The sequence below is a fragment of the Coccinella septempunctata genome, chromosome 4, assembly GCF_907165205.1.
Source record: "Coccinella septempunctata chromosome 4, icCocSept1.1, whole genome shotgun sequence".
NCBI classification, from domain to species: domain Eukaryota; kingdom Metazoa; phylum Arthropoda; class Insecta; order Coleoptera; family Coccinellidae; genus Coccinella; species Coccinella septempunctata.
Window position 1 is genome coordinate 24,944,466 of NC_058192.1, and position 16,630 is coordinate 24,961,095.

Below are 16,630 nucleotides of genomic sequence, written 5' to 3' on the forward strand. Positions count from 1 at the left end.
GCTGATGTGCGCGAACACAAGGCCAGGGGGGGGGACGGGAAAAGACAAAAAATATAACAATCAATGTTGGTTCACATTATGTTGTTTTTTGTTTCATTTCTATCCATGAAATTCTAAAATTTTCAGAAGAATACTAACGTCCTCAGTACGTAAGAAAGACGTACGCAAGACGTAAAAAGTACTGAATAATCGTCTTCCAAGTTTGTCTTCAAGACGTCACCGTAAGACGTCTTTAGGCTGTGACATATTAACGTCACCATAAGGTCTCACAGACGTCACCAAGTTGGTCACCATACGTCCGAACATGACCAACCAAAGACGTCTTGAAGACTAAAATTTCTACCTGGGCTCCGGCAACAACCAAAAAATTTCAAAATATTACTTCTCAAATAAAATAATTTAGTATTCTCTCCAGAAAAATCAACTAAAATAATCCCACCGCTGTCACCTGTGTAATAATGCACCCCGTATCTTGATCAATGAAAGAGCGGTTTTCCACCGGACAAGGGGTAATTATTTTTAAGAAGTTAACACAAAAATTGAAGGCCCCCTTAAAGGCAAAATGTGGATTCGGCCCATCTCGCGAAGGACAGGTCTTTGATGTTATTTCTATATTCTTCTGGGGAGAAATTTGAAATGAAACTCTTGTAAAAATTAACAAACACTATTAAAATCAAACACGTCCTTGGTCGAAGTCGATCAACTAAAATCTCAATTTCTTAAATACAGGCAAGGATCGTAAAACAATAAACCATATTTTTCAAAATCTTGGATTAAAATTCAACTTATTCAATAGCAATCAATTAATCATTGAATTTTAGAGGAGCTCTCAGTACTCTGGACTAACAAAAATTGGAACTTTCTACCTTTTTCTGCGACCGTCGTTCGCCTGATGATGATGGTGAACGTTTTCGAACACCAGACTTTCCACGTACAAAACGGCGAATTCTTTACACTCAACCGCACTTGAATTGATATAAGTATAAGTTCTTATGGGCAAGTTATTGTCTAAACTGAACCGTTTTCCTTTTAACTTGAAATCGGCTTCATGTCCGACATGAAACTCCACTTCTTCAACACTTATCTGGAAAAATATCATTCATACGCTCGTCACCAAAACCTTTATTCTCATGCAATTAATTATCTGGGATGCTGAGAGCCCGAGAAGGAATCTCCTTGCCCAATATTCTAGAAGCATATATAGTCCATTCAAGAATGATTGACATCCCAGTAGGTCTTGGAAATCTTGACGCAGCTTAATATCTGATCACAAAATATCTTCAATAGTTTCTGTAATTTCACTCGCAGAACAGGAATATACAAATATAACATAGACAAGTATTTGAAAAGAAGAAATATTTGACTTCAGAGCATATTAATCAGTATTCAAAATTGAAACACTTATGTTTCCAATTTGTAAGATTAAATTAAGAACATAAATAGCAGTACAAAATTCGAATTATCGACGGTCAGTGCATAGATTAACACATAATAAGACTAAAGATCACTGTTTATTCACAATACCAATCTGAATTCCGCAAAACATAGTCTCAACTTATGAGCTATTACCAACTTAAATTCGATTTTCCATAGCCACCCGAAATGTCAATCATTCTTAAATGGACTATATATCTCATCAACATCAATATTCCTATTTATTACACAATTTTCAGAATATGTACTCGAAACAAGTCGTAAATTCAGCAAAGTGTTCTGGTAACTGCTTTTATATTGTGTGCACAAAGTAGTAAATATACCGAAATGTTGAACTTATTACACATTTTTGTTTATTCGAGCATAATTCCGCAACTAAAACAAATCTCAACTGTTACGATATGGAGAGCTAATAAGATTTTTTTTGAGAAATATGATACTACTACTCCAGATTACGCTGATTCTCATTCATAATTGGGTGACAGGATGAATTATTAATTTATTTTCCAGGTAGGTACATGTATATATCCCATATAGGTACTTCAAAAAGTGTCACTCGTGAAAATGAAGAGAATACAATCTGAATTCAACTCACCTTTCTTCAATTTATGTTCCTTTCTATTAACTATCACACTTGTAATTTGCTGATCCATAAAAATCAAAATTGTGCCCAGCAAGGCTGGTGGAAAAGCAACAAATACTGAATAATAGGGATTGTGCTGGAATGGCGGTATAAACCATCCCCTGTCAGGAGACGTTGGCTTGAACTCCTTGGGGACCTCCAATTTCGGGGTCAAAATACCCACGTAGGCGTCTAACAAAGTCATCGACATTATTGCAATAATCACAGCGAAATCACTGATGAACTGACGAACCTGTAAAAAGAATTTGGAGAACGTAAGGTCGGAATAATACGGTGGTGGATGCGAGTTACTTACTTTTGAAGAGAAGAAAAGAGCGTTTTTGAAGTCCTTCAGTTGCACAGAAATTAGGAATGTTCCGAAAAACAGTATTATTGACATAAGGAATACATCTGGAACGTAGGTTGGTGTAAAACATCCCGGAGAAAGAGAACCATTTAGTTCCTACATTAAAACAATGCATATTAGTTACTCACACTAACGAAGTTTCATCAAAATTTGTCAACTTGTCAATAACAAACATGCTAAAAATTTAGGAGTATTATGAATGCACTGAAAAAAATAGAATTTTAAACATGGTTGAGGACTGAGTACTACAATAATACTGAATCACAATGAATCATTCATGTTATGTCATGAAAAACGATTTTATCTGATGGTTTCTGAATTGTCTTGATAAAGAAATGTAATGGAGAGAGAAAAGAGTCCGGAGATATCAATGTGAAATAATAGAAATTGTGGAACTTATATGCCTATGAGTATAGGTAGTATTATTTAGTTTTCAGCTGTAGTGCGTAACAGTGTTCGTTAATAGTTACTCAAAATATTCGCAGCAACCATTTACCTCAAAATGAGATTTAATGAGCCCTAGGAATGCTTGTGGCAGGAATGCGCCAAGTTGGTGTTGCAATAGCAACACCAAGTAGTAATAACTACAAACCAAGGGTGGATACAAATCCAGATTCTGGAAGATCACCGGATGACAGAAAACTAGCATGTACAGAGGTGGTATTACGGTTTAGGATGAAACTTCGCTAGATTGCGTTTTGTAAATTAGTTTTTTGATCAACAAATATATTTGTATACAATTTTTGTTTCATGCATGATAATGCCCCTTCACATAACTCAAGAATCACTTCCTAAAAGAACATATTGCGTGTTGGTCATAGATGAAGATTTTGTTGGAACTAATAAGATTTTCATACAATATGATCTGAGCCTCTCCCTCAACTTGATTTTTCATCAAACTAGAAAGGAAACAAAATAGTAGGATAGGAGCTACATGCTCAGGATATCGTATTGTTTCTTTGCAACTCCTAGTGAAAAAACGTTTTGGATGTTGCTGAACCCAAAATGAGAATTTCTTTACTGAAAGATAAAGTGAAAATAATCCTTAAATATGGATGTTTTTCGAAGTAGAAGCTGTTTTGTCACAGTCACAGTAGGTACTCAACTCATTGAAACAAATACTAATTGAAAGAGTAATTTTTTTTTCTAACTTACAATGCATGCTGTCTTATTCACTGCTGTCCAATTGACTATTTCTGGATGTTTGAGCTCGACTGAGTCATTTAAGAAGCAAGCACATTCGTAACTGAGATTGGTGTTTGCATTGGTGTTGATGGGAAATTGTTTCCCAATAACCAAAACGTTCTCTATTGCCTGAAACATGAATAAAAAAATGACATGGCTAAATGTTGTGCTATGCTGCTGGGAAGATCGAATAAGTTCATCATTTTTTTTTAGAAGAGGTTAATGTAAAGGGTTACCACACAATTAGGTAGGTAAACAAGAGCTTTTTGAAAAAACCCAAACAAAAAATATCTTTGAGAATGTGAGATTCATTGTTTCCATGTCAATAAGACTGCAAGCAGGTCCAATTGAATCCGTCTGATATTATTATTTGTCCTCGCTTCTTGGCAATAGGCAAATATTGACGAGATAATGACAAGGTTGTTCTTTCACTGTTTTTAATCAAATTATTTCACTGTTTTTAAATCAAATTATTATTCTGAGGTGAGAACATACATCTTACTTTGTTTCATATACTCTTTTTTTTTGATACGGTCAAATGTTTGAATGAGATTTCCATTGTTTTGGATACATTTCGTATTCCTTGAAGTTCATATTTTTGTTTGTTAATGTGCAATTTTAGTTGTGTGAAGAAAGTGAAGCAAAATCTTGTTTTTGTCTGCTTGCATCTTGAAAAAAATTCTATATCACGTTCGAAGGCTTCCAAAGAGAGTTCTGCCATTATAGCAGAAACTGGAAGATTGAGTAGCGAAACGAACGAACCATTAGACAAAATATTGCAATCGATTTAAAGAAATCACCTCAAACTCAAACAAATGTGGCACTAAATCACGACAAAGTCGAGTTTCTGTGTGAATCATTTTTAGTTTTCCCGAACAATTTTACGAATTCTAAATAACGTAAAAATATACAGGATGTTCCATTCGAATTAAAGAGTTTAGGTGAGGATTTTTGGTGGACACAAAAATACCGTTGTGATGAAAATATGGCATCAGATGCAATGAATTATCAAGCTTGCCTGCAAAGTTTCGTGAATATCGTCTTTTTCATTTTGGAAATATTTACTTGATTCCATACTTTTTTAGTGAACAGAACTGACGATCAACTCACCTTGAAAATGAATATAACAGCGATCAGCGTAGCAAAACTTTCTTCGGTGAATCTCGTTATGTAACACACGAAAGCACTCGCGTCTATAGCTACTAACACCAAGAGAATTACAGCGATCCAGGTGCCTATCCAGAACCTGAACGCCATATAATCCCATCCTATAGTACCGCAAAAATCGTACACTATAGTTTCAAACACTAAAACTGGACCTGTCGATCCTAATATCGTCAGCGGTTGACCGGAAAACAAACCATAACCCATACCACATATGAAGCCCGACACCAAAGATTCCATTGCAGCCATATTCTTCCCAGTCGCTTGGGAAAGAAGACCTCCAAACGTGATTATGGGAGATAAGCAGGCGAAATAGAGGAAAATCCAGGATGCTATACATTGAGACGCCAGTGCATCCTTGAAATCTGAGATATACCAAGGTGCCTTCCGCTTGATGTCGTTTATGAGTCCTCCAAATAAAACTCCCGTTCTGGCCAATCCCGATTCTTCCCGCAGCTTCTGTTCCTCTTCTTCTTCATCAGGTTCTTCTGCTGCCTTTTCAGGAGGTCTTTTTCTGGTATCTTGAGAAGGGATGGCTGCCGGAGGTTCTATCCTGATGGATGGGTCCCATTCACCTAAAAGAAAAGTATATCTAGGTAATGTGTTGGTACTGCTTGGAAAAGTTTGAATTGTCTTTTATTTGTTCATATAATTTTTTCGCTAATTTTCAAAACGTGTATTCCCTATATAGGTTAAAGTAATAGAAAAATGCAAAATGCAAATTCGAAATGACTCTTTTAACAGCGCGTTTATACAGGGTGTTTTCAAAGATGAGGCTTTTTTTGACAGAAGGCAGAACTCATCAAAATATGTAAGTCGTTCAACCAAAAATTTTCTTCGAAAAATATCCAAGATGGCTGAGATACAACCCTTAGAAGTTCGACAAAATTGCATTGATTTCAAGTACGGGACTGTGGAAGGTGAACCGGCATCGCAAAAACGAAACAAAACATAAACATATGGCTGGACAATCTGATTCAGTACCAAGTTCATCGGATTAGATGTCTTAGGTCACTTTTGAAAGAATAGAGAATCATAATTGTTGTATCCTGCAATTTAGGATAAAAAGAAATGTAGATAATCGAGGCAGTTTCTTGAAAGTGCTTATGTTAGTTATGTTGAAAAAGTGCTTTGATGTTTGCTCATTTCATCCCATTTTCACGACGATTGTTGAAATGTTCGAACAAGAAGATTGTTATGCCCATTGAGAAAAAATTCGTGAATAATTTAGACGAATTTTATTGGTGAGATTTTGAAGTTAAATTTTTTTTTCACACTTGTGTCCTGAGACTCTTCTGTCAGTTGCTATCGAAATGAGCCATTTCATAAAATCGTGTAAGTTACTGAAAAATAATGAGAACAATTCGTCAATCCTAAGTTTCCATATTCATTATACAACGTAAATATCGAGGGGGCCAATATCCTAAATGAAACCACATGGTCGAATCAGGAGATAAGTTTTTTTCACACTGCTTTGCGATAATTCAGCTAACAAACGGTCTAGGGTCGTATTAGTAATCATTTTCATTTTGAGATTTCTGTATAGGTGATTTTTGTGAAACGCTTCATTTCGACCAGTTCTACCTTCTGTTGAAAAAGAAGCCTCACCTTCAAATACACCCTGTATATTTCAAGAACAGTTATCATTATTCCAGACGCTATTAGTGAAAAAATTATAATTTGAATGGGGGTTCCCCAGGGATACACATCTTGGGAGAAATTCTTTGTAATATTAATATCAGCGTCGAATTATGCTAATAAAACATTCATTGTGGTTTCATATACTGAAATTTAAGGTACATAATAATCAAGATTGAAGATTAACGCAAAACCAAACAGTTGCAGTTCTATTTCGACATGGAGAATTTATTGACAACAGGGATATATGTCCGCATTTCGATTCTGAATTTCCTGAAGAATATTTTGAATGTAATTTTTGGAAATCAATATAGACGCCTCGTTATTTTCTAACAGGATGTCCCAAAACTGGTGAATCAAACCTCACACCATGATAGAGTAGACAGCACGTTTGGATGGCCTTCGAAAATTACTATCATACAGATTGTTCACTTTACTACTCAACTCGATGAATAAGTCATAACATCCAGTTACCCGCTTAAATTAAGCAAAGTGACTTACACGCAGAATTTTTCACTTGAAAACAAAATCTTATATTTGAGAAATGAATCTTCCAAAAATGTGAGTGGGTTGCTAACAACCATCATTCAGTATTATGTATTGTGATTAAACAATCAGTAGGTACATAATACTAAAGGAGTAAGGATCATAGAATTGGTGAAAAGAGGTGGTGGTAAAACGCTCCAGATGAACCCGCAGGGCTACGAGGGAACGAGGGCGACGCCCGAGCTCTCGAGTCCACAAAACGCCCTTTCCGCAGAGGTATCGAAAGTCGAGATCGAAGCCCGGGAAGTCGCCTAAAATAATTTTCAAAAAAGCTGAATCACAAGAGTCATCTGTGGGACGAAGGATAAGTTCATCTGCATTATAGACATGGACTGAGCATTCCCTTTCCATCAGTACATGAAATACGGTCAAAAAAGTGACAAGGAGAAACAGCTGGTTGTCTTTTTCTAGAATTTTGATTGGTCCTTACTCAGGTCTATGTCAACAGAATCGAGATAGGTATTGGCCTGCCGATCATTTCTCTCTTTCTAGAAAATAGCCAATTTCATGCTGGTATTGCTCAGTCCATGTCTCTTTGTCTATGTTCATCTATGTGTGAGAGAGACATAAGTGTCACCTATGTGACGATCAATGATCAGAATAAATTTAGGTACATCACTCACAGACCGGGGTGTTTTACATCGATGAGATTCATCGGAGAGATGGCGGATTTTTTCGACGCCTGACTGTTAGTCACTTGATTTCTCTTTTTCAAAGTTAAGATTGAAATAAAAAGGTCCGTTAACTGGGGCGTTAGATCGCCCGCATTCATTCATGTCTGTATTGCTTTTCGTTTCTTGCGAAAAATTGTGTGTGGAGGGGGGTTATACCCACACCCCAGAAGGAAGGAGAAGGCTATTTCCCGGTCCAGGAAAGAGCTACAGGTTCTTTCGGAATTAGGATGGGAAAAATCTATTTTTTTCTTACCCCACCCTTTTTTTGGGGGGAGAGGATCTGGGCGACAGTAGCAAAGTATAGAAGATAAAAGGGCGAACATTTTAGAGGTGGAGGGGGTAATACTCCCCCACCCCGACCGTGGGAAAAGGTGATTTCTCGGTCGCGGAGAGAGCTAAGAAAATTGTTTATCGAGGTTGGGATGGACAGAAATCATTTTTCGTGGGCGAGCAACGTACGAGGCGAACTGCCACAGGCCACAGGCCTGAGCCACGGTCGAGGCGTATCTGCCCGAAAAAGCGAATCTACGGGTTTACAAGTAACTAACTCTGCAAACAGTCGCAGGCTCAATTTTGTATTTCTATGGAAAAAGGCGCACATCTTTGTGACCTCATTTCATTAATCGAAGAGGTATGTATAAATTTCATGAATTTGAGGATGTGCGTTGAATGTTATACCCTATTTGCAACATTTTTTTTCAATCAATGTTGAAGTGAGGTGAATCAACTTTTGAACGTTTCGGAGACAACATGAGACTTCTTTCTCCGACAAAAATTGAAATATTCAGAAGAACCCCCTTGGAATCTTTTGATTACGGTTTTTTTTTCTGAAACCTCATAAAAAGTTTCAAGGGAAACGCAAACATCTCCTGAAATACTTTTCAATTAATATGTCGATATATTATCGATCGGCGATTTCATAAGACAATGAAGGTACCTGATCAAAAAACTCAATGAAAACTATAGATGCCGTTCCAGTTCTTTTAGAGTTCAGCTGCATGGAAGGTGGTGCTATGCAGCGCTGCTTTAGCACAATCACCCCTAAAGATTGTGTCCTCAGCCTGGTCAATAACATTCTCCAAATATGCAGATTAAGAATTTTCAGGGGAATAGAAACATTAGGTACCTAGATAAAAAATGAGGAAGTAAGATCACGCTAAGATTCTGCAACACCCTAAATTTTATACAGCGTAGCACAAAAGAGTCATATATATAGGACGGGCATTTATAATCAATCACCCTGTACCTACTGAGCTATCAAATAAATCCTGGAGCCATGTAACACAGTGTGCATCCTGAATAGGATATGTGATTAGTAGAGTACCTAAACTGTATTAACTTAATAAATCATTTTGTGTTTGTATCATTCTGATATAACGAAAAAGCGTATTAAATAATATGTGAGAGATGCATCTGACATAGCCTTGAATAATATTCATACTCTTTCTTACTTTCTGAAATACAAATTACTGTTTCTGAAATACAAATGATTGATTCTGATTTACAATTGATGGTTTCTGAAATCAAATTGACTAATCTGAATCACATTTGCTGTTTTCGGAAATAAAAGTGACTACTCTGAATTTCAAATGACCATTTCTGAAATTAAATTGACTAATCTGAAATACAATTGACGGGTTCTGAAATGAACTTGACTAATCTGAATTTCAATAATTGATCATTTCTGAATTACAACTGGAAATGGTGTAGTAGGAATAATAGAGAAGATTCAGAAAAATCACTGATAATTATCAAAAACTTACTTGGCACTCCTTTGAATTCACGCTGAGGGGCACACATACCATGTATGACATAGACGTTTTTCTAAAAATTAGATGATTGTACAAAAATCTAACTCAGACACTTTCGGAAGAAAACTTAAGTTTTTGGGAAGATCACAAATCCTTAAATTGTACTAGCGGTCCCATATTATATAAATAGTTATTTTTCTATCATACTACACTTCGAACAGAGGCAAAAAGAGTAGATATCGAAAGAGACTTCCTCAGGAAATTCTTAAGAATTTATGAAAACCATTCGTGACGTTATACTTTAGAACAGATATTCTGCACAATATCTTAAGTGGTACACATTACATTTCCGATACAAGTTCGTTTTACTTTTTAATGGATACAAAGTGCGAAGGATTAATATTCATAGAAACTTTCGAGATATAAGATTTTCACAATATGACTTTGATTTTTTATCGTTTATCGGAAAAGTTCATACCAGCTTTTTAATAGTCAGCACTGCGTACACAAACTCCATCAAATAAGTTGGTAATTCAAACCATCCTACTACTCGCTGGTCCCCCAATGTGAGTAGTTTTGTAACATTTACTTACATTAAGAGAATTTTGTAGTCTACCTATTCTATGCAAAATGCGATAAACTCGCAGCATTTATTGCTTATGAGACCCCAGTAACTATGGTGCTTGAGTTTAACATCCAGGGAGAATACTCGGTGAGTTGAGTAGCTATGCATTTTCACAGTGTTATGTTCGACTACATACAAAAGCTTCATGCTGCTTGTGCTATAAGCTTTTAGGTCCCAAGAGAAATGCAATTTCGTCCACCTAAAAATGGATACGACGCGACGTGCTCAAGCTTTGTTTCCGTTTCATTTTTATTATTCAGCGGTTCGACCAGGAAAGAACCGATATTCGTTGTCGAAATTTATGGGTGAGTAGAGGGAAATTGGAGTTATGAAGGATACAGGATACAATATCTATCAGCGAAGTAGGGTTGATTTATCTATTCTATACAATGTAGATAACGGAGCATGTTTTGAATCATTCAGACAATGCGTTACCTCTTATTATAGACTATTCTAATAAGATTCTTCAGATTGATCATATTTCCAGATAGTATAAGTGACTAATATTGGATGGAAAATATCTGGAAGATAATAATTTCGAAAAGTAGAGCAAATAAAAAAATCCTTCACTTTATTGATGAAAAATATTGGTTGCCACAAGAAAAAAACAAAACTTGTCCACTCAGGCAAAACCGACACCCTGCATGTGTGACCGGAATATTTTTTCTTTGAAAATGAATAATTATATATGTTTATTCATAAATAAATCACAAATTACACTATCTCGAATAAACATCAATATCCCACAAAAGTCCGTGGACTTGTGCGTGAAAATATATAGTCCATTCAAGAATTATTTACATCCCAATAGGCTTTGAAAAATCCAGTCGCAGCTTAGTATCTGCCCACCAAAGATCTCCAGTAATTTCTGTAGTTTTAATCCCAGAACTGGAATATGTTAAAATAGCCTAGAAAATTATTTGAATAGAAGGAATCTTCAAATGCAGAGGATATTTAGGCTCATTTACACGGGGAGAGTTTCTCGCCTGGAATATACGATAATCGATAATGATATAAATACTAAGTTTCAGATTCTCGACCAAAAACAGGAAAAAAATATCTCCGTGTAAATGGGCCTTAAATCTGCGTTCAAAATTGATACTTGGAAACAGAGATGAAAACCTCAGAAAAAAACTCTCTGTCTGCCCGTATATGTGTAATGATAATGAAATTGTGTGAAGAAGAAGCTGTATAGCTAGTCTCAATATCAACCCGAAACCCGCAACACAAAATCTCAACTTATGGACAAATTCGATTTTCCATATCCACCCGAGTCAATAATGCCAATAATTCTTGATTGGTCTATATAACAGTGGTCAAAGGCAACACATGCCATTTCCAAGTTGTTTCTTTTAGTAATATAGAAGGGAGCGTGCGATTACATAGAGTAATCTGTAGCAGAGAGTTTGTCTCTGTCTGTAGTCTGTGATAGAATCTGTCCTTGAATGTTCATGCCCTCGCACATGTTGATCGACCGTGATTCCTAAATAGCATTCAATCCGGATCTATGAAGCCTCAAAAGTGAATCGCTTGGTGTTAATGTCTTTATTTCAGACGCATTATACAAGGTGGGATTTCAATACCTTGCCATTGGCATATTGGTTCAATTTTCGGCTTGAATCCTAGGGAGTCCTGAAGACCCTGTTTCATTCAGAATAAAATAATGTGTTTTCTATGTATTTATATCTACAACTGCTTATTGTACACATGTAGAAATATTTCTTTACTAAGTAAATGCTCTGAATTTCATGATTATAACACGAGCCATAAAGAAACACTCTGTATTCCGAAACACCGGACCAGTAAATTTCACCTGTGCCACCTGTGTACAGTGGCATAAATATTTTTAACCATGTGCCTGATAGATTAAAGGTTTTGGAGTACAGAAAGTTCAAGAAGGAGATCAAGGCCTTGCTACTTGAAAAGTGCTTCTATGATGTGAATGAATATTTTCAAATCATGGAGTAAGGTGCATTCTTCTGCATCGCTGTTTCGTTACATGTCTTATATCGACTTTCCTTTTATTTTCTTGTTTTTTCAATTGTAGCAATTGGTTTCTTTGACGTTTCCTATACAAATGTACATTGTCTAAGGGATGAATGAAATTATTATTATTATTATTATCCCCTGAGGTTAAAAGAGGTATGAAAAATATTTGAAACTTTTTCAATAGTATAAAGAAGGAGCGATTATGCTGCATTCAGGCTCTCACTTCCTTGGCACTCTAGCCTCCCCCAGAATAAAATTTTTTTAATGGCAATCCAATAGTTGCAATCGTTCAAAAGAACGTACTTCACAATGATTATAAAGATAAAACTGAGAAAAATATTGAGAATTTTTGTCATTTCGTAAAATTCCAAATGCGTCAATCATCATTTCTCATTCGTAAGAATCAATAGTGAGTTCTGAACAATGATTCAGATTTTAAAATGACTTACGCAATAGTTATTAGGTCTATTTTTCCATTCATATGGTGTCTGATCTGTAGTTTATGGTTTATTGTCATAAACAATGGATTTCATGACATTTTTTTAAAGAAATAAACGCAGTCGCAAATGCTTCCATTTCTGCTCTCATTTATTCAACGCAAGCATATAAATGATGAATCGAAAGTAGGAGAATATACCGTCTATTTTTTTTGAACGCGATAGAGCCCAGGGATTGGACGGGGTGAGTGTCTAAAGATGCCATTAGTGATACCTTCTATACTTGTGAAACATTTTTAAATCTTTTTTTTTATACCCATTTTAATTTTGGTCGTATAGTCCATTCAAGAATGATTGATATCTCGAGTGGCTATGGAAAATTGAATTTAAGTTGGTAATAGCCCATTAGTTGAGATTTTGTGTTGCGGAATTTAGGTTGGTATTTTGAATAAACAGTGATTTATATGTGAATCTATGCACTGACCGACGATAATTTGAATTTTGTACTGCTTTTTATGTTCTTAATTTAATCGTACAAATTGAAAAAATAAATGTAACAATTTTGAATGCTGAATAATATGCTCTGAATTTCGATATTTCTTCTTTTCAAATACTATTCTAGGACTTCTAGGTTATATTTATATATTCCAGTTCTGTGATTGAAACTATAGAAATTATTAAATATAGTCCATTCAAGAATGATTGACATCTCGGGTGGCTATGAAAAAATTAATTTAAGTTGGTAATAGCCCATAAGTTAAGATTTTGTGCTGCGGAATTCAGGTTGGTATTGCAAATGAATAGTGATCTATTATATAAGTCAATCTATGCACTGAACCACTGACTGATGATAATTTGAATTTTGTACTGCTAACTGCTGTTTATGTCCTTAATTCGTTCGTACAAATTGGGAACATTATACTATCAATTCTGAATGCAGATTAATATGCTCTGAATTCGAATGTTTCTTCTTTTCAAATGATTTTCTATATTATATTTATTTATTCCAGTTCTGTGATTATAACTACAGAAATTATTGAAGCTCTTTTATGATCAGATCTTAAGCTGCGTCTGGACTTTCAAGTGCACCGCGGAAACTATTCAAAATCATTCTTCAAATATGAGGTTTTAAAATTTAAATCTCTTCGTTCCAAGTTTACGATTTGGCAACAGCTCCTACTAGAAAATAAAAAGAACAATGGCTTGTTTATAAAATAACAGCTCTTGATTCACAGCCATATTAAGGCGCATACTCACTGGCGAGCAGCAACAGTAACCGGCCATAAAAATCCCATTAAATTTTACGACCCTCCTTGTTCGTCGCGGACTTCCAAGCGATCCGAGACTTGTCGGTCTTCGCCACTCTCGAAGGAAAGTAAAACCGTGCTTTGCAAGGAAGTAGTCACTGGTGCAACATGCAACGTCGTAAAATTTTATGGGATTTTTATGGCCGTTGCTGTTGCTGCTCGCCAGTGAGTACGCGCCTTTAAACGCCTCGCGCTATCGTGATCGGGACCGTGGCACTATGTACTAGATTGTCTATGCTATGTACTCCCCTATTACAATTTACTCGTTTGAATTTGCCTCTATCCTCTCTTCTATCCTCTTCGCACCTCTTGGTCGCTTCACTATGTTCTTAGCCTAAGGCGGATCGGCCACCGAATGCGAAGTTGCGCGAAGCTGAGCATTTTCAGTACTAATACAATCGACAAGCTACGAATCGAGTGACGTAGCTCATCATTTAGCATTGAAAACTCTCAGCTTCGCTCAACTTCGCATTCGGTGGCCGATCTCCCTTAGAGTTCGCAACGCCTTATAAGCTCAGCAAGGCTGCGAGCGGAGACCGCCACCGACTTATTGTCCACAAAAATGACAAGCCATTCAACAATGTATTCAGGCAAATCATTAATGAAGAGGATAAAAAGTAAAGGCCCCAGAACAGAACCTTGAGCAACACCCAAGTCGTTCAAGAATAGGGGAGAAACTGAGTTTCGGACCTTAACAGACATAGTCCGGTTGGAAATGAAACTTTGAATACATTTCAGGAAAATCCCCCGAAAACCGAGATTATGCAACTTGCTCACAATGAACTGAGGGGCTATAAAATCAAAGGCTCTCGTAAGATCAAAAAATAGATCCGAAACAAGTAGACCGTCATTCAGAGAACGGTAAACAAAATCGAAAAATTGTAAGGCGGCTGTTTGCGTTGATCTCCCAGTTGTAAACCCATGTTGACAACTCGAAAGGAGATTGAATTTTTTGAGGAAAACTGTCATGCGGTTCAATACTACTCGTTCAACAACCTTAGAAAAGACACAAATATATTTTGCTCAATAAGAGTATTACTACTATACTAACCTGGAGGAAGAACAGTTACAGCATCCAAAAACTCGTCAACCCCTGCCAACAAATGACTCCTATTCCTTGCCTTGTAAGCTACTTCATGGAATATCTCATCCGACATCAAAGTGGCCATAGCACGCCCTATCTCATGATAACCACCAGTATTGTTCGGTGGCCCAAGTAATAAAAATAGAAATCTTGTTGGAACAGGCACTTCCGTGAGATCCCCCAGTACAATGGCCGTATTCAGTCTCACGAAAGCTGCCGCTGTTTTGGTCAAGAAATTCACCTCGCCAACAAGTATGTTGCTCGCCTCAGCTCCGTTCGGAATTTTCTTCATGAAATGCAGATTGTGCTGTGGGATGTCTCCGTTCATTCCGAACTCATTGTGGCTCAGATTTCGGTGCATTGATGTACTGCTGGCGCTCTTCTGCATCGTGACAGTTTTTTCAGAACCTGATAAATGTAACATATAATTATTGAACTAACAGCAAACATTGTAAGATCGGAATCCCCAATAAAAGAAAACAATGATTATAGCGGATGCATGCAAAAAGCAAGGTTAGTTCATGACTAATGGTTACTATATATACAGGGTGTGCCGTAGTCAATGGATAATATGGCACCGGCGGCTAGAGTACGTTGTGGTGGTTCAGAAAAAGTATCGTTTTATTGAATTGAATTTCGCCAAAGGCGTTCAAAGTGGCCACCAAGGTCTCTAATACATGCCTTACACCTTCTAATGAATGATTTATTCCGCTTGCATGTCTCATTTCAATTGCTGAAAATTAAATAACAAGCTTTACATTGAACTTTACTCATTGTAATAAGAATTTACTTTGTATTTAATGTTGGAAATACCATTTAGGAATCTCAATGAAACAGGCATGATTTTGTTTTTAATTTGGCCCTCCTCAGGTGACTATATTTCACTTCACACCACGCGTAAGGTTAAAATAAGGAAAAGATGAGCAAAACAGGACCATTGTTAAAAAAAAAACTATGTATGCGTCCAAAAAATCATAAATTAGATTCGATAGCACATCTATTTAGGGATACCTTCCATCAAAAATATAGATTTTGAAAATTCCTTCATTGGGAGTCTTGTCATCAAAAAGAATGGCAAAGAGAGTAATTTTTTTGAATCTTTTAAAATACCGAAAAGAGAGGGATTTTTACTAATTATCGCATATATTTTTCTGAACCACCACAACGCCATCTCTCCGCAGGTATTATCCATTTTTTATACCTTACCCTTTATATGTATGAACAAATGGAAGTAAGTTTGTATTTGTGATTTTTGTAAATTTCTGATGGAATTCTTAATCGATGGATTAATTGATTAATTGATTTTCAGTGTGGCTATGGCAAGTAGTTCTTCAGTGCAGAAATTTTTTTTTTTTAATATTCAGATGTTCGGAGGAATATATCCTACAACATGTTTCAAGAAAAATTGAATATTTCCTCAGGATTTTGAGAAAAACATCGCAGAACATTATAGATTTCACTTAATACAGGAAAGTTTTTCTGATATTGTCGAATGCTATGCCGAATGTAAATGAAATGAAACTCTATTGGTATACAATATTTTCGCATGAAGATGAACAATGGCATGAAAGCACTTTTCCTAAGTGTACATAGCGGGTTAAAAGCTGTCTGACCCTTCTCATTCAAGAATATAACCCACGCTCGCTTAATGGAATAACCTGAATTTATTAGGACGTTGTTTTATTTTCAGGAACGTGCTAACAAAATATGTAGGGTGAATATACATAGAATAAAGCGAAAGTGAGTCAGTTGTCACGATCCAGGATATCAGACTTGAAAGCAATCATAATGAAAGGAACATTTTCAT

General features: G+C 36.1%; 1 protein-coding gene across 7 annotated transcripts in view; it reads right to left on the minus strand.

Moving 5' to 3' along the window:
• LOC123312153 (sodium bicarbonate cotransporter 3) overlaps positions 1 to 16,630 on the minus strand; it is a 107,912-nt gene that overhangs the window by 19,570 nt on the left and 71,712 nt on the right. For all 7 annotated transcript variants that reach the window (XM_044896406.1, XM_044896410.1, XM_044896409.1 and 4 more), the window contains 5 exons: positions 14,791 to 15,231; positions 4,719 to 5,347; positions 3,579 to 3,737; positions 2,373 to 2,519; positions 2,030 to 2,309 (listed from right to left, as the gene is read on the minus strand). In XM_044896406.1, the coding sequence (XP_044752341.1) occupies positions 2,030 to 2,309; positions 2,373 to 2,519; positions 3,579 to 3,737; positions 4,719 to 5,347; positions 14,791 to 15,231 (1,656 nt within the window). The remainder of the gene's footprint in view (positions 1 to 2,029; positions 2,310 to 2,372; positions 2,520 to 3,578; positions 3,738 to 4,718; positions 5,348 to 14,790; positions 15,232 to 16,630) is intronic.